At 30.0% G+C, this 20620-nt stretch overlaps 1 protein-coding gene across 1 annotated transcript; it reads left to right on the forward strand.

The window, feature by feature from the left end:
• Positions 1 to 1691: 1691 nt before the first annotated feature.
• Positions 1692 to 5670, forward strand: MS3_00007832 (uncharacterized protein; the record flags this gene model as incomplete). The annotated part of the gene is made up of 1 exon (XM_012943602.2): positions 1692 to 5670. One exon carries the CDS (start codon positions 1692 to 1694, stop codon positions 3795 to 3797), a length of 2106 nt encoding a protein of 701 aa, XP_012799056.2. The 3' UTR covers positions 3798 to 5670.
• Positions 5671 to 20620: the final 14950 nt, after the last annotated feature.

Genomic DNA, 20620 nt, shown 5'->3' on the forward strand with positions numbered 1-20620 from the left:
TTGTAAGTTTAATGTAGATATTACCCTTTATTTAGCTTATATGTGATATTCCCTAATAATTCATTAAAATATCAATAAAAAAGATATAAAATTGGTCGTAATCAGTGGAAATAGTTGCTATTTTAGGGTGATTTAAATGATTATCTACCATGGACTTTGTCTCCCTTACTATATTTTACAAATAGCAGTGTTTTTTTCATTCAAAGTAAAAACTTTGTACAGTCATGACAGTTTATTGTGTTTTATAATTTAATGCCTATTAAAACGTTCGGATCATCTTTTTTAAATTCCAGTATTGCTGTAATTGTCCTTCCTTTGTCTTTTTCTGTTTGAATTGAATAATTATGAATGCTTATTGTGCATACTCACACTGTATCCTGATTGACTTAAACCCTTTTGAAATGTTAAATAATGGAAATCTCAAATAAAAATACTACAAGTCATATTCGCCAGCTTATTTACACTTTGGAAAAGTGGAACGAATATGTTGGAATTCATCCATTCAACATTTGATGGATGAAAAAAGGCATTCTTAGTAACAAAATTGTTAATAAACTCTTTATTACGGATTAATAGCAGATACTGGACTATAGAATAATCGTATTTTTTTTTGGATAATAACGATATGAATATAAATTAAAGAGGAATTTACTTGCATATCGCCCAATCAGTCTTGAAAATTCCTTACTATAACAATTTATGGTAATAAATTAAGCCATTATAAGCAAATATGGATGGTGGCAAGCAGTGGAATCCGAAATGTGCCTTTTGTTCTATTCGGGACTCATCAGATGGATATGACTGTATCCTAGAGTTGATGTTCACTCTAGAACTTAAACCCAGTACTGTTCGCTTCAAACACTATTGCATTATGCACTCAGCTACTTAAAGGACGAAACGCGCGTCCTGGATTCCACTGCTAGCCATCATCCATCTTTGTCTATAATGTTTGCGTCTTAAGGCAATATTGGGGCAATCTGCACAGAATGCTAATTATATGCCAATTACAGATTGATCAATTGCAGTGTTAAACATTAATGTGAAGATTCAAACAAACAATATAAAATGAAATTAAGCTATTGTTATTGATAATAGTGGAATACAAAATAACTTGTTAGAAAAATGAATTGGATCTTTTGATCAACAAAGAATTCATTATTATACATTATACTCTTCATCAAAATGAATCATTTCTCCAAATCTACACAGAATAGTTACTGTAAACGATTTGTAATTTTATTAATAATAATAATAATAAATTAATATTGATATTAATAAATTACGTAACTAATTTTTTTAAGTTTTTTAGATCATTAAATGAATTACAGTTTAATAGATAATTTTATGAAATACCATAGAATTAAGATAATATCGAAGCATACGCACAGTATGCACATATGCCAATAACAGACTGATCAATTGTAGTCTTAAACCTCAATGGGAAGATACAAGCCAAACAATACCAAGTGAAATATCATAGTATTTTAAATAATATGACCGCCAATAGTAAAAATTATAATTTATGTTTGACGAATCAAATTTCAAATATGTTTAATTGGTTGAAATTTCCCCTTACATTCCTAATAAATTATATATTATTATTTAATTTACTGAATATTTGGAAACAAACTTAGTTTTTTCTCATAAATGATAACTCAGAAAAGAAAAGATTTTCTTTCCAATTTATTATAATGCAATCATCAAATTTAAATAATCTCATTGCTAAAGAAGAAGAAAATATTCAAAAACTTGTTTTAAAAAACTATATTCCAACATTAATTATTATCAGTTGTTTTCTTGTATGCATAAGTATTTTTGGATTAATTGGTAATTGGTTAGTAGTACATACAATTGGTCGTCATATATTTAGAAGATTCTTCAAATTATTAGAAAACTGTCTACGTATTGTTTGTAACTGTTCAAGATGTAAAAATCAACCAGAAAACCCTAAACAAAATCAAAAACGTTCTCAGTACCGACAAGATATTTGTCAACAACGATTGAATCCTTATCTTGATGTATGTTTGTCAAGAACTTCTAGTCTTGTGCCAATTAGTCAATCGACTAATTCTGTCAGTAATAATGAATTAAGAAATCAAGGCAATAGTTTAACAAGTGTCAATAATACTTCAACATTAAATATTCACCAATCAATAGAAACAGGAACTGATTGTAATAAAAACAAGGAAACTACGAAAAAATTTATTTTCACAAAACGTACTGCCATGCACACAGATCTCAACTCTGATCTTCTCATTGTCCTTCTTGCAATAAATGACTTGATCATCTGTGTTATTGATATACCGACAACAATCTTTCTGATTGTATGGGAAACTAGAACATATGACTTTATTTGTAGACTACATGTGATCTTAAAATCATTCACTCTAACTGTTTCTGCACTATTTTTGGTTATAATTGCTTTGGACCGTTGGTTGTTAGTTTGTTTTATACCATGTGTTATAATGACAAAAAAGTGTATGAAGAGACTAATCGTTGGAACATATATCTTAGGAATACTATGGGCAATACCAATGGGATTACATCATGGTGTACACAGTTATTTTAAAATTAGTACAGTTGATAAACTTGTATCCAGTGATTCAGAAGCTATTTTCATGTTTCATGAATCAAACAGTTTATTTAAAACTAACCAATCAGAATTCAATGATAGTATTTCTAACAGCTCATCAATGTCATCAGAAAAATCATCATTGGCTTATTTTACATCACAATTTATCGATCTAATATCATCATTTACAAATTATGGTTATTGTAAATCTGATGAACGTTTCATATCACAAAGTGATTATGAAACTTACCAATTGTCTATATTAATTTTATTCAGTCTTATTTTCACTTGCATTTGTATCTTTTATGGTTATTTATTTTTATTCATTATGATACATCAATATCGATGGAGAACAAAATTTGGACCTAAAATAAAAGTTATTGAACCAATAAATACTCCTTTAACTTCTCCAAAACATGATGTTATAATTAATAAACCAGTTAAACAGTCTGATTTTATTTGTTTTAATCATAATAATAGATCAAGATTTTTAAGTGTACAATTAAATCAAACACATTTAAACAATAAACAACATCAAAATCAATTTAGTCATAGTTATAGTGATTCAACAATACAAATCCATTCACAACCTATACATTTTAATCAATTAAAATCAATAAAAACACAAAATAAAATGAATCAATCTAAACAAATTATTTCAATTCAAAATAATAATAATAATCAATTAAAATATAAATCAATAAAACGAAATTTATTTAATTTATATAAAAAATCTAATCATCATCATCATATAAAATTAACAAATAATCGACATATAAAAAGTGCAATTACATTTATTTTAATTACAGTTAGTTTTATTATATCCTATTTACCAAATTTATTAATTGCTAATCGATTTATTTGGCCTATCAATTGGGAATTATTAATGGAAACAACAAATCAATTACATTTAATATATAATTATAATATAATGAATAAAACAAATTCATTATTATATAATAATTCAATGATAACTGAAATGAATTTAAATAATCATTTTTATAATCATCAATTATATAATATAACAAATAATAATTTATTAATGAATAATTCAAATGAAATATTAAAAATTAAAATTAAATATCATTTAAGACGATTTTTTCATTATTTATATTTTATTAATTCTGCTGCGAATCCATTAATTTATTTCTTTTTTAATTTAAAATTTCGTTTACAATTAAAATATTTAATTCATTGTTTTAATACATGTTTTAATACATCCTAATTAATTTTGAATTACTTATAATTATTTAATTCATATTGTAATATATAAGAATTATAGAGGTAGATAATTATAGTATTATTCTTTTCAATGGTTAAGATCATGAGTCAGTTGAAGCTAGACTACCATGGAAAACCTGGAAGCATCTGATATTAAACAACATATGCTCACGAGTGATTGGCTTCACCAGGTATATCCTGGAGTTCTAGTGAGAAGTAGTGACCAGTGGAATTCAACCGTGTTTGTTGTGAGATAGTAATTCACTGAAGACAATGGTGGATATGTCATTCAATTTCGTGAGTTAGTTGAAGTTAGACATTAACATCGTTGGATACCGGCCAGCTCAGTGATCTAGTGGTTAAGTGCTCGCACGCAAAACCAGTAGGTTGTGGGTTCGAATCTCACAGGAGGCGAGATCGTGGATGTGTACTGCTGAGGAGTCCCACAATAGGACGAGTTGGCCGTCTAGTGCTTCCAGATTTTCCATGGTGGTCCAGCTTCAACTGACTCATGATCTTAACCATTGAAATTACTATAATATACACAAAACCCATCTAATATTTTTTTCTTTTTAAAAAAACAAAATATGAACTGATAGAACTTCTTTATAAAATATGTAAATTTATACATTAAATACTTTAATTATAAATTATCTATTAATTGTTTTTAACTATCTGTATAATTTTATTTTTCAATTCATAATTAATTTCTACTATCATTTTGATTTTTCCTTCAACTTGATCTTCTTAACCATCTGTTGACAAGTATTTCATTTGTGATTGATGTTATACATTGTTGAAACAGAAAGACATAAGTAACATACACTATAATACTACTAGTTGACACATTTATTGTTGGTAAATATTATGAATCAAACATTAATAACCAATTAAATGAAGATAATTAAGGCATCATTATTATTATTATATTAGTTGTTTCTTACGTATTGATTTAAATTATTGAACCAAATGATTATTTAATATTTTTAAAAAGATAAATCAATAAATGGATAAATGGATATCGTTATTGACTTTTATTCTTCATTTAAAATATATTATATACAAATAGTCTAATGCCAGTATATTTTGCTATACATGATATCAATGTAGCAACTGTTAGTTGTGTAAAATGTATGGAATAAGAAAAATTACTTTATATCTATTTGGAATGTATATTTCTGTGTACTAAAACATGTTGTTAAGTTAGTTTTTTAAATTGAAATATGTAATTTTTACATAGGTAACAATAATGGTTATTTTGTGTATCTTGATAGATTTTGTGATTATGATGATACTGTGAGAATGAAATAAAAAGAATGTTTTGTTTAAAGTTTATTTTTTACATTTACTTGTATAATAATTTAGTGTTTAAATATATAGAATTCTTTAGTTGTTAAAAACATGATTTGTTATTTAAATATCAAATGAATTGTTTATCATTTAATATGGTTTATTTCGTATTAATGTGTGTATAAACGTAAGAATTACTTACTTACTTACTTACGCCTGTTACTCCCAATGGAGCATAGGTCGCCGAACAGCATTCTCCAACCCACTCTGTCCTGGGCCTTCTTTTCTAGTTCTATCCAATTCTTGTTCATTTTTTTCATGTCTATTTCCATTTCTCGGCGTAATGTGTTATTTGGTCTTCCTCTCCTACTTTGGCCTTGAGGATCCCATATGAACGTTGTCATTAACAACATTTAATATAGGAACAGTTGGAGAAAAAAAATGATCAAAATCCATGAATGCTTGTACTTAAGATAGATTTACTATTCTTCCTGATATTTCTTTTTCCATACATTGAAAGAATAGTTCTAGCCTTTTATAACATTGATTCATCAATTGGTAATTCTAATATATGATCCATTCAAATATTCAATGTTTTTTTAAATTAAAAAATAATGATACAGTAGGAAACCAGATTTTTCTAGAAAATAGAAAAACCGAAATATTCAATTATTTTAACATAACATATAGAATAACGTTAATGTATCTGATATGAGTAAAATCTTAAGACTATCAAACAAAGTCAGATTGATAATTCACAAATAACCAATCGATATATGACCACAACCTTTCACCTCATGTTTTATAACTTTACATCTGTGTTAAAGAATATCAAAAGACAAAGATTGGATTGTTATTCCAGGAAGGAATGTCACTCATTAGTTTTTTCATGCATACATTTGTTTTGCAATTACTATACTTTAAAACTAAAGAAATATAACTTACATAGATTTTATATTGAATGAATAGATAACGAAAATGGTCATAATCTCATTCATGATTACTTCTTATCACGGTCATTATATTTACCAGAAGTAAAATTGTCAGCATTAAATAGAACGATAAAAGTGTTTTCGAAACGGAATACTAAGAAGTTTTCAAATTATTTTCTATTGTTACACATACTACTTATAGAATTGAAAGGTTATAGAAAACTTTCTAATGTAACTAACTAATAATTTCATCATTTAACAATTAAAAAAATATGAAATAAGTCATTTTCTTAAAGTTTAAATTCATATCATTAAGAGATATCTAAAATAATGATTATTGGTTACGTTTATCATAAGTGTGTTGTGTACGTTTCATTTACATTTTGCTAAATTTTGTTTAGAAGTGATAATATCTCATGGATTGGGATCATCGTATAAATTCCTTTTAATCTGTTATAACTTGTGGGTTTGTGCCCCTATCAATGTATAACGTAATGATACCGTCAATTGGAGATCAGCGGTTTATCGACCGGACCAACGAAGTATAAAACCCGTACTATCAGTCTAAAGACTTTACCAGTCCTGCTTCCTGCCTAGCCCTGTCTGTTAAGTCCAGAACACTAATCTCAGACTCTGCGATGTGAATCATGTATTTCAAATATACTGGGTTTATATACAAACTGAATAGACCACATCGTACCATAAAATAAGAAATAACATTTGTACAAGATTTAGTCAAATGTGGCTGTGAATGTGGGAGTTAGTAATTGATAGACTGGGCATAACTCAAGAATGGTAAATCATATAATAATAGTTCATAGCTGAAAATAAAGCTTATGATAAGAGGAACACGAATATGAATAACTACTTAAAAATTATACGGTAAATATATGTATACATAATATTAGTCTAGAAATAGATTCCAACGGTTATCATTCATTATTCTCATCGGGATATAACATAATCATGATGAATATTATCCATTTTAAAGAGAAGATTCCAGTTGAAAATTGATTATTATTAATCCGACTGTATTTTATTTAAGTGACAACTTATTAGATAAATCTAAACAAAATAACATTTCTTTATTCATAGTATCCTTTTGTTAACTTCCATTTTCAAATACTGTTACAACCATTTATGCATTTACAATTGTTACGAAACAACATTTGAGGTTGTAATAAACTATCAGAAGAAGAATGAAAGCTTCACGATCAAGCTATCCAACTCAAAAAATGAAACTCCACCATAAATGATCATATTAATCGAAACAAGATATATTATCGCCTACGGCTGACTGAGTTATTTCCTTCAAAAATTAAGAGAAGCTTACTGTAATCTATGCTTATCAACAAATGGGATGTTGGGATTATGTTCATTGTTGATTACATTAATATCAGTAACAGATAACATTGAATAATGTAAAAACTAACACAGGAATTAATAAGAACTTGAAAAAAAGCCGATACTACTACTTATATACTTCATTACACCTTTTATTCCTAATGAAGCATAGAGCGCGGACCAGGATTCTCCAACCGACTCTGTCCTGAGCTTTGCGCAAGTAGACCTTCTGTAATACTGCCGGTTCCAAGCCCAGATTAAGTGCGGAGTGTTGGGTTTGGAGTTAGCAACCCCATCCCGTACAACAAAACCTTGCTGAAAAACTCTAACTACTGGTATGGATTTTTATGACAGTGAAATCGAACTCTTATTCACTACTTGTTCAATGAAGCAAAAGTAAAATGGTTCACTGCAAATGAGAACGTAAGACAGTAGAAGGAGATTTTTTCATGCACCAGCTATTGTCTCAGGACTGATTAAAATGATGTAATTTACAATGTTATATATATATATATATATATATATATATATCGTTTACTTAATTGGGAAATTAATTAACTTGAAAATACTGAACTAAGCGGTAGCCAATGATTAATAATTTGATGTATTTATAAATTAACGGAATCGATAAATGCCTTGCTTTGACTGCAAAAAATGTAAATAAATTACTGAGTAATGCATTTTGCTTCTTTCTAGTAGAACTTAATATAAACCAATATTACAACCGTATTCTTATTAAAATATAGCATTGAGGTATAACATAGTCTAAAGTTATAGACATTGGCAAGGGAAAGAAATGAAGTAACAACCAACATTAGTAATAACTATATATGTGTCCGAAATTGATTAGATGGTTTACGTAATATTGATGGAAGGCTTTAGGAGCATACATGAGCTTTGAGAATCCAAGCAAACGTAAAACAGATGAATGGTAAGATAATTTTAGCTCATATAAAGCAACAATCAGCTTAGCAAAGACTGCAAAACAAACCTAATATTCACAATAACAATATGAATAACAGATTTTACTCGAAAATATGAACATGCCAAAACAATAATGGATTTATAACTGTCTCTTTTAGAACACATCAGTCCAGTTTGGGTTGCCACTGTTTTAGTGAGAAACAAAGAAGCTTGATTATTTAGTCAGTTAATAACTTTGAAGGATTGGCCAATACCAATAATATGCAAACTATCAGTTAAATGCTCAGCTATTGCAATTTTTATTCCTAATTTCTTCGGCAGATGCTCGAAAATGCCTTTGGTAGCAAATAATTCTCTTTGAATAATGAATGATATCAATAAATATGTAATTTAGTTGGATATACTAATTCAGTTCTAAATAATAATGTTAATAACCATTAGAAGACTTTTTAATAAACTATATAAACCAGACTACTCAAGCAAAACAACACTGTCAAAGAGACTGATTACGTCTCAAAATGGTTGTAATGAACCTGTTGTGTAAAATCCTAAACATATTAAGTCTCAAAACAACTAACCATGAACACAAAAATAGTAACCAACTTTTTGCAAGTAGCATTACTTTTCAATAGTGGTTATTGTTGAAGACAGAGACGAGGTGGTGTAACGTGCAGTTATTGCATAGAAAATAGCTTTCACTGATTACCATGACCCTGTAGGTAGATCCAATATATAGTGTAGCTCACTAGCTTGAGATATCATTAGTTATGGTTCAGAATAGAAACAAGTGTTCAAGGTTACTGCATTTATGTATCATAACTCGCATAAATAGTATAAAACACCTCTTTATAAAACGAACTTTCATCTTTATTATATTCACGCTGGAATCATACCTGATATTTTTTCTTCTTCAGATATGGTTTTATGTTTAATTTTTTTATATTTGATTACTCTACAATAATATTCCGTTGTTCATACGGCTAAATTTTTGGCACCAAACTGTATCAAGCAATTTTATCGTAGCAAAACAAAATATAAACCTAAAAATCTGAGAAGCTTGAATAGAAATTAGTGTAATTTTTTTTCGAAAAATAATTCCCAATAAATTATGAGATCTCTATTATGGATAATTTTTACAATGAATAAAACTAAAAACCACACCTCATATCAGTACCATTCGAAATGACACTTCACACCACAATATTGTTTGTTAAGTGCACACCCAAAATGCACTATTATTGTTAGTATTTTAAAATATCCCTTTAGTGAATAATTTTTTAACAAAAAATAGGGTTAGACAAATTGTTCCATATTCTTACAGCTTATAGTTTACATTCAGAAATATTCTCTTCTGTGTTTATTCTATTTCCATGATAACGCCTATTATTAGTTCAATAGTAATAATAATAATAATAATAATAATAATAATAATAATAACCCTTTCATCGAAGATTATTTATATGCCCATCATTGTTTTATGTATCAACTAATGTACAAATTTTATTAACATAAGTAAGCGAAAACGTTCATCTTATTCAAATTAATTTAAACAAAAGCTGTTTGATTTCTCTTTTTTCCTTATCATTTTGAACGGCGTCTGTTGGGATCACCGGGTAAGTAATAGTAAGGTTAGACGCAGGGTATTAGGTAATGATGGTAAATCACTTGATGAGGTTGTGAATCTTCATCGACTGAGATGGATGGACCACGTGTTACGTATGCCCGAACACCGATTACCACAACGTGCAATGCTAACCGGTGTTCGGGATGGTTGGAAGAAAGTTAGGGGCGGCCAAACCAAAACGTGGCATCAGTGCTTGAAGTCACTAACTTCTGGTCTGAGCCATGTTGGTAGATGCAGACTACTTGGTTGGGGTCCGCGTGACTATCGTAACCAATGGTTGGAGACTATGTGTGACATGGCTCAGAATCGATCACAATGGTGTGGGTGTATACACTCCCTGTCTTCCCTTAAACTAAGAGATTAAAATCACTTCATATCTTTCTTTCTACGAACCAATTCTTTCTTCGTGTACTATATCCTTATATGCAATCTTCCTTTTATATATTACCACCATTGAATTAGCTACTTTTATGAATCCGGTGTCCATCTTGTTGTGTTAATGAGGTATGGCGACGTGGACCGATGCATATATGTGCCTGGTCCTAGCTGACTGACTGAATATATTTTGTTAATATGAATCATATAATAATTAGAATATATATGTTAGTAATAATTGGCAACAAATATAAATGATAAGAACAAAGGTTATTTTTTAAAAAGTAAGCAAGGGAGCTAAGAGAAATTGCCAGCAAATATTAAGTTGCTCAAAGAGTTACTTCATTGATAATGTTGTATATCAGTTAGTTCATAACAATTAATTAATATCCCTCATAGTAATAAACATATTTGTAATATCCCACAGAGTATAAAACTCTCTAGCGAATGAGCAAATAACAAAATTAGGTTAACTACAGTTTAGACAGTACATAGGAATAAAGCCTTTCTTTATGTTGAACACAGTATAGTTTAGCAATATATGAGACTCCTGCTATTTGACCTTTTTTTAATTATTATTTTGATACTTTTAATATCAATTTGATGGTTTTTGAAAATGGTTTGTACTGCTATTGTCGACCTAATTTGGAAATTCCTTTCACTTCAACACATAAATGTAACAATAGATTAGGTTGTATTGATAGTAATGTGAACCATATTATAAAGTCATCTAATGAAGTTTTGACTCTTGTCAAGCAATATCTAAGCCAAACTAAAACTTCATAATAATCACATAGAATTTAAGAATCCCCAACTTAAGCCAGTAATAGGATTATTATGCTGTTGTCACGGATGGATAGATCATAATTGAAGAGCAAGGATGAGAATTTTTTTATCTGATGACCTCAAAATTACACTTAAGTCAATTTTCCGCGGTATTTGGATGAAACTATATTTAAATAAATTTATGTTAAGGTGAATTTTGTAGGATATTGTGCGGTAAAAGCTTCTGATTATTTCCACAAATTCAAATGTGGAAATATAAAGAGATATATTTATTGGTAGTTTACGATAAGCTATAATTGTTATTCATTGTATGGAATATGTATGAACTTTTAGTCTAAGTAAATTTTAATTTCATTTCAACATATCTCTATGCGTTCATCATAGAATGATACCAACTGAACGATCATTGAAAGTCAGAACGCGCTAGATAGCTATGTCGTCCTTGTTTCGAAGCTGGCCAACAATTTACATTCATGGCAGCAGATGAGGTTGACACCAGTGAGTAGTAATTCATTGGTCTACATTTATGAATGTAGCCAATGTGTAGCTGTATGAATATGTAGTCAGAGTGCTTTCACTAGAAGTGTGCACATTCCTTTTATGTCCGAGAAACACTTTAACCACATTTATCTGGTCTGTTATCCTAGCTATTATTTTTATACTTCATAATTCCTTACAGAAGCTTCAATTCACTGAATTACGATTATTTGATTGAAGTACTTTGTTTCTTATCATTCTTCCTACAAAGGACTTTTTAAGACATTGTTTTAACTTTGGTTCATGACCAAAAAAATTTAACATATCTTAATATAGATCTACTAGTCAGAAAATATACCTTTTTAAAGTCAACTATTGTTTACTGATAGAATTAAAATGGCTAATTAATGAAGTTTCAGTCTAGGCTTCGCGTATTGTATGGGGTCAAAAGGAATACTAGATAACTATACTTTTAAGAATGGTTGGTTCTTTTAACTGTTAGGGTGACATTTTTTGGTGTTGAATGTTTTGACGACAAAGAATAAATTAAACTTATAAGGGGTAACTATGGACATGGATTGTGAAAGTAGTTAATCTGTTTTCGTTAGTATAACCTTATTAATGGATTCTTAATTACTTATGAATGTTCCCTGCATCACTTGACAAACGGAACATTATGTTGCAGATGATTATTCATGATCCTAAAAACAAATAATATACTAAAAAGTCTTTTAAATGGAACCTTCATATTTAGCAAACGCATAAATGTATTAAAATATATGTATGTATATATGTCGACTGGGGATAACTTATTACAAAATAATTTGCGTTTCCCTTAACTCACTATGTCAACTCTTTGTTTAAATATTAGTCTAAATTGACGTTAAATAATCGTGACGTTAGTAATAATAGTTGTATACTGATGAAAATATACATTTACTTATCCCTGCATAATGTGTTTACATTTTTGGCAGGCTGAGCATGACGCATAATCAATATTGCTATCTAAAAGCCTATTTATCAGTATGTTGTCTGAAACAACAAATATTACAAGTATTATCTGATATATGTTAGGAAAAAATAAGAACGGAAAAAACAGACTAATATTTATATGCTGTCGTTCGATAATGGAAAATAAAACTGAAGTAAAAGTAATTATTTATTACTCAAACTTTGTGTTTCCTTCAATAATATCAAGTTTTTTAGCTCATTATTATATGAAATCAATTAATCAAATGAGTTTAATGTTCTCTGCTTTCATTGATACAAAAATAACTGCTATGAATTAAATATACATAAGGACAGTTCTCAGTAATCTGATATTCTCTTACTGCCATGAAAATTAAACAAATGTATTTCACTTTTATTGAACAAATGAACCGATGATATGGCTAACAGTCGTACTTTGAATGCGTTTATTGTATAAAGATTTGTGAAAAATGTTTATATTGAGGTGATCCACACAAGAGGTACATATACTAACAAGGATAGATCGAAATTCAGTCAACAGTATTAAAAACAGTATAATTAAAATCCTTTCTATTAAGGATGTAATGTACTGCACTTTTTTTATGTATTCTAGGGCTGGACCAAAGCTGGATAAAAATAATTCTATTATGACGATCAGTTGTCAAAAACCGCAATTTTATGAACTTCCGACGATTTTACATAATGGTTCCTAAATCTGAGTAACATTTTTCAAAACTTTTTGTTAATAAGGTAATTCATTATGAAATTGATTTGTAAATAATTATTTGATAACGGAAAGGAGAACACAATATTTCAGTTCTTAAAATGGTTTATCTCATAGTTTGTGTTTAGAAGAAGGGTAATTAGTCTTCATGTTGATTCCTTAAAGAAAACCTATTTAGATACTTCAACTAAAAACTGGGAGGTAGTGTTCAAAAGGAGTAATTATAAAACCATGGTTATTAATAGAGTACTTACTGATTATAACGGTTTAATCTTGTAAATTGTGCTCACTCATTCACTTATTGACAAATTAGTGTTAATTGGTAATCAGTTTAATTTATTCAAATCTAATTATTAATCAATGTAAATTAAGCGTGAGAATTAGTGTATTCAAACACAGTTTTGATTGATTTTTCGAATATATTAGATTTCCATTCGTCTTCTCTTACGTCTTTTCATTTTCCCAACATAAGCTTTCTTTCAGTTTTAACAGTTAGGTACTTACTACTATCACTCTCCATTAGAGGTACGCTTCATATGATAGTTATGAATTATTTATTAGTGAGAAGTGCAAGTTTTGCGTTTACTGTTTAGTATTGGGAATGTTTGTTACATTGATGCTATACTATTTCTTAATGTTGATTGACGATATTGTGTATATGCATATATAATGATTGTTGTTGATCAATGAATATTTGTTAACAGAGCAACCCTGAGATAAGGCAAACGGGAACTTTCCCAAAACAAGACACTTTCATCTTCTTGGGGTTACTGTGACGATGTTACGATGTTCGGCAAATTATTATTATTAACAAAACTTTATTGATTATAAACAGAGTTGATGGTGCCCAGCAATGGAATCCAAGACTTGCTTTTCATTCTATTTCGGGACTCATCAGCTGGATGTAGCCGCATTCCAGAGTTGATGTTCATTCCTAAATGTCAATCGGAAGATTCAAACAACCAATACAAAAATAAATTGATTGAATATTATTGTAAAAAATGTATTTATACGTAATTGTATGATTTTAAGAATGAATTTACTGAAAAGATAATTTTTGGGGGAATAAATCTTCCTTGTTTTTATGTTTCGATTGGTGCACTAAATATGAAAATATTAAGAAATACATTAAAGAAAACAAAAATTCTGATAGGCCTGACATATGAAAAACACCAAATACATTATATTGAATTTCACAATACAAACATTTTCAACCTATACATTATTTAACATTGTGGAAGATTATGTGGTATTTCGTCACGGAAGTTTTAACATGAGACAGGACAAAAAAGCGCTGTTATGTCATCTAACCTGAAAATAGATTTAACAAGTGAATGTGTCCTGATTATCTCATCCATCCCAATTATCATAAATATCTGCCAGAAATATCATTTTTCTTGAACAAACAAATTAAACTCTGTTTCAAAGCTCTAACAAACACAGTTAAAATGTACAAACAAGGAAAGAGAGAACGTAAACACTGGTCTCTTACAAACACATATCATATCTGAGAAATCGAGACAATGACATTGTTTGGTAATTCATCAGCTTTCTAAAAGTTCACATTAGATTTTTCTTCATACTCTGCAAACTAATGAGGAAGTGATTTAGAATTAGTTTCCATTTCTAAGCATTTTCAAACAACTGAGTTATTAAACGAATATATTTTACTCCAAATTATAAATGCTGTAAATGACACAATGGAGCTATTGACAGTTGGTCATAACTACCTATTCGGCGGTTGAATGTAATCACTAGGAGATCCCGGGCCTAGGTTTCATGCTAGTTGGCACTGATAGCGCACCTGTAATCTTGAAGAAACTAATCTTCCTATGCTTTTCGAACCCATGTCGTACAACCATGTGCTATCAATTCATTGAGATTATTGGGTACCATACAAACATGATGTTATTTACTAGTCAGGAACCAGTGAATTGTCCATAAATAGTTCTTAAAAATCGTTCAGGTGATCGGATATTTAATTGCACGACAGCTTTGTAAACTGTTATATATATCAGAGACAGTTTTCAGTAAGCATCATCAGTCACAAATTTTAGTGTAAAATTTATGCATCTCATTTACAATTTGATTCTGATTGCCATCAAAAGCATGGCTACACAAGCCTGGTAATTACAGCTATCTATATTTCAAGCCATTTTAATAAACAGGATGTCTTATAGTTCAACTGTCTCCAGAAATTTTTCCTTGCCGTACCCACATGAATATAATATTTAACCGGATTTCTAGATCATCACAAGTATAAACATCAGGACCTTATTATCAAGTAAATGGTATTGTGTTTATTCTCCTATTTGTCCTGATACATGCTGATTCGTAATCTTGAATTCTAGATTTGTTAACCGAAACTATAGGCGTCATCTGTTTGTTTCCAGTAATTCATCTACATTTGTAATGAAAAACATACGACCTTTCAACTTATTTATCAGTCTAATAGTCTGATTATAAAGAATTTATTTGACATGTGGCATTGAGTAATTTAGACATCGATCTGAACTAAAAACCTTGCTCGGGTTTCTATTCCAATACTAGATAGAACCAAATATTGATATTCGGCAAAGACGGTTATTTAGGCTATCCATACCACTGACTTATCTAAATATAACAACAGTCACAGTGGTCAGGTCAAGTTTGGTTTCTCATCATATTAAGTCGGTAGTCCATATCCTTTACTTTCCACACTGTTTCCTTTTAATTTTTTTAAATAGGCATCAAATTTAAAAGTTACAGAGTTTATGGAAATTGATAATTAACCAGGTTTAATTCTGTATTTATTAGTAGTACTCTACCGTTTAATAATTAATTACGCTAACCCATTAACAAAACAATATTATATTCAAATCTTACTGGGATTTAATCTGTTTAATGATGAGCATCTTTTGAAGTTTTGTTATTTATTGAGATTTAAATTCAAAGAAATTCGTCACCGCCAGCTTCTGTGTATAAACGTTAATATCTCTGTGTTCCAATTGTGAAAGCCACTGATTCAGAATCCTGAGAGCTATCATTAATAATCCGATACTATATTTATATTCCATTATTTATCTGACTGGAAAAAAAGTGTATAAAAGTCAACTTACTAGTTTTCACAATATGGATTGGCCACTAATCATGAATATAGTTATAAGTCGATTTCTATTTCCTTTTCCAAACAAAATATTTTAAATCCTAGAGTTTACCTACGTCTAAAGTGAAATTATTAATATTGTTCAAACGATCTACCGTTTGATTCTTAGGCAGATTACAACAAATAAATTGTCTTATCTTATTACTGCTGATGAAAGAATCCAAACTTTGATTTGAAACATCAAGCAATTTAAACGTTTTACATAAGTGAAACATGCTAACCCTAGAATTCAAGCATTCTAAACCCACCACTCTAACTTTGTTTCTCTACATGAATTACAACGGATATACCTGGTGTTTTTGGACATACACAAGTTAATGTTTTTATTGGCATTTCAACTTCTTGTTAATAGCTCATTACGTTTACTTTACTCGATTTCCCTAAATCTAATCAACCGTAAATCTGTGTTCTCTTTGTTGCTAACTTAACGATATGGTTGATTGATATGCGCTTAGACAGTTCTGACTTTTTTCGGCTTTGTAATAATTATGGTTAACAAATGAATGGTCGGGTTTCACTTAAAATATTTATATTAAATCGTGTAATAATAGAATCAATGATGTTCAGTTTCTAACATTAGTACAAGTTGGGGATTTAATCACTCGTAACCTCGTAGTAAATCAATATAATTCAAACAAACAGGTAGTAAAATTAGTTGAAATTCTGGAAAAGTATATTTTTTACTGGTCACTGTATTCATCACAAACGAACTTCATCATGTGAAATACAATACACATAGTGTTACTGACTGAGAGTAAAAGTGTCAGGATAAGCACAATATTTTTAACTTTTTTGGTTATCAAGGATTATTTGAATTTAACCTTACAACGTTTTTAGTGTAAATGATTTTTTATCGATCAGTTAGGTTCATGAATGTCGTGTGTCAGTGAAAATTTCCAAGACATGTTGGTAGACTAACGCAAACAGTCAAGTGGAGGGACTATGTTGTGAACATGAAATAAAACTTTAAACTGATAAAGATGAAAGTCTTACGTGTTACATATGAAAATAATGTGTTAACTTGTTATCAACAACATTTGTTTTGTCGTACTGGAAACACCAATTTAGGATGCCACAGCAGTTTGCGCCCAATGTCCAGCGTAAACTTTAAAAAATGGAGCATCAAGAAATTAGTGATGAACATCTTGCAACTCCAGACAGTTCATAATACAACCAGTCCATTTCTGGCCTACATGCATCTAAAGATTACAACATCATATAAAACCAGAACTGGTTACCTTCCTATAGTAATTAATACCTTTAAACTTCTCTCCAGTTTTATGTTCATTGCTCTCTTATGTTACAGTAATGGTGCATGTGTATATACAATAATAGCAGGTTTCCTTTACTCAGTTCATGAAAATTGAAGTTTTATAATTAAACAAATGTGATATTAAAAACATGTATTACCGAAAATACTTTAAATTCCAATCAAAATCTTGATAATTTATTCCTTAGATTTCACCCTACAATTTTGTTTACTGCAAAACGCTTTAAGCTTTTGTGTATCATACCTTGTTGTCCTGCAACTATACTTTACAATTTTAGTACATTTTTATATCTTCAATTCTGAAGTAAATTTATTCATGTCATAACTACAAATTATCACTCAGGCAGTTACTAGCAGAAGACAATGGAGGACGGTCGCGTAATATCGTGGATTGGTTGGAGTTAGACATTAACACCGTTGGATGTCGGCTCAGTGATCTAGAGGTCGAAAGTCTGCGCTCGAAACCGAGGATCCTTAGTTCGAATCCCGCGTGCGGGATCGTGGACGCGCACCGCTGAGGAGCCCCGTATTATGACAAAAGGGCCGTTCAATGCTTTCAGGTTTTTGATGGTGGTCTAACACATCCAGTCATGATATCAATCTAAGCATAACTACAAATTAACATAATATTTCCTAGCTTTCTTAATCTGTAGTATATTGAACTTGCTTCCATTGTATGTATTTGCAAAATACTTGTATTATGGATATTTTGTAATATTCTAAATTTTTATTCAGTGAAGCAACAATTTAATATTTCACTGTCATTTGTTGAACTAAAGTATCTAATTAATTAAGGAAAATATTAACCCATTCTTTTTCGATAAGAAAACTCCATGTCTTGATGAAACAGTTGAAGTGGTAATTATGTCTAACTTTTAATTAATATCTCAATCATTTTTCATTAAATACAATGGCTCTAAGTGAAAATTAGATGAAGAAAGTAGTTATTCTATCTTTTGATCGTGAGTATATTTTAGTTATAAAACTAGAGATACTGAGATATTCTCTTTCGATACTGAAAGATTTATCGGGTACTCATTTGAATTAATTCCATTTTTATTGCTGACTTGAACGTTTTGGTAACTAAAAGATGAAGAAAAGCGTTTGCTCCTGTAGATCGATATCTTTTAATTAATAAGGGAATGGATTGTTCGAAAATATGTTCATGGAGTTAGGATTCCTCTGACAGATTGTAACGCGACTTCATTAATATCATGAACCGATCTAAGTTAGACTACCATTAAAAACATGTAAGCACTTGACGGCCGTTTCTCTCTAGTATGGAGACCCTCAGAAGTAGGCATCTACAATCCCACACGTGAGACTCGAACACAAGGCCTTCGGTCTCGCGCGCAAGTTTTCGTTAAAAAAACTATATACTAACGCAGAAAAACATGGACCTGTGTTTTGTGCTCTTTGGCACTCGTCAGCAGGCCGTATATGTAACTTAGCTCACAATTAAAATCTCAGATTATAAAGCTGAGTGACGTGGACCTATATCACACAACGGGTATCAGATCTCTCAGTGATTGTCGAGTTGCCATATACACGCGTGTTAGCTAACATGAAATCTAAATCCAATATTTATCGTTAACTACCTCTAACAGCCTTAGGTCCAAACGCTCTGCATGCGATGTCGATTAAAATAGACTAGTGGCCTTACTATGACTTGAACAATCGAATTCGATCACCTCTTCACCAACCACACAAACATGAGATCACTTGTAGAAATAAATTTGTGTGACGTCAAATTTCAAATAAAGTTCATGAAAGTAGAACTCATCATCAGCTACTGAGCGACTAATTGTATGAAGTCAATTTACTAATATCATAAGAGTAAAAATGTAACTGACAAAAAGAGATAGCTGAGTTGTATGCTAAATCTTTTAACTAACAATTGTATCTATGAATTTTCCAAGCGTACTTTCCCAGTGATATTTTGGAGTATCTTTACTGATGGTCATCTGTATGTTTTGGGGATTTAAAAAAGTTGTTTTATTCTTGTATATTGCCAGCGAGACTAAAATTTATGAACGAGCCAATCAGAAGTAAGTGAGCTATTACAAGGTCATGGTATCTATTTCAATGCCCAGTGGTCATGTAAGATCGGTTTACAGCGGATTCCAAGGGAGACGTTATAGTTGGGCAGCTACAACAGATGGGGTTATTTAGAAGTTCCTTCATTCCTGATTGCAGTGTTCCAATGACTTCTGGATATTATGCAGACTATCATGATGTTATTGTATATATGCATTCATGTTGTAGGAAAATGTCTCCTAGAACGGGGAATTTTACCACTCGACCCCGACTCACACTAAGACAAGTTATGATAATTGTTGTAAATTGGATAATAAAAGCACCAGTAACACTAGCTGTAACCCTTTCAGATGTTACTGAAGCTCCAATAGTCCAATGGTATGAGTACTGTCCAGATATATGTGCAATGAAAATGACAAGCTTGAACCAGTCGTTTGGAGGAATCGGGAAAATCGTAGAAATCGACGAAAAAGTCATTAGAAAAGTCAAATTCGATAGAGGAAAAAGTGTTAAAAAAGACTGGGTAAATGGCACTTCCTTAAGTATACTTCAATTTCTCTGAAAATTCATTTGAATACACCCTCTTTTAAAGCACCTCTTATGTTAATGTGTACTCATCTATGCAAAATAAAATGGTTGGTATTGTACTTAACTTTATGATCAAGTGATTAAAAGAAGTATATTTTTAAAAACCATGAAAAAACTCCATAGTATATAGCTTGCATAAAGAAGATAAACATAATTATCAGTATTATTTATAAGCTTATCAATATTATTTTTCAAGGTTTACTGAACTTGAAATTCATCTTATATATTATGATATATTTTGTCAACTGACAGATATTCTACGTGACTTTCCTGAAAAATTAAAAATTTGTTAATGAGTTCATCCTTCATGCTGTAGGATCATACCAAAACGTTAATATATAC

Source organism: Schistosoma haematobium, chromosome 4 (genome assembly GCF_000699445.3).
Source record: "Schistosoma haematobium chromosome 4, whole genome shotgun sequence".
Lineage (NCBI taxonomy): Eukaryota > Metazoa > Platyhelminthes > Trematoda > Strigeidida > Schistosomatidae > Schistosoma > Schistosoma haematobium.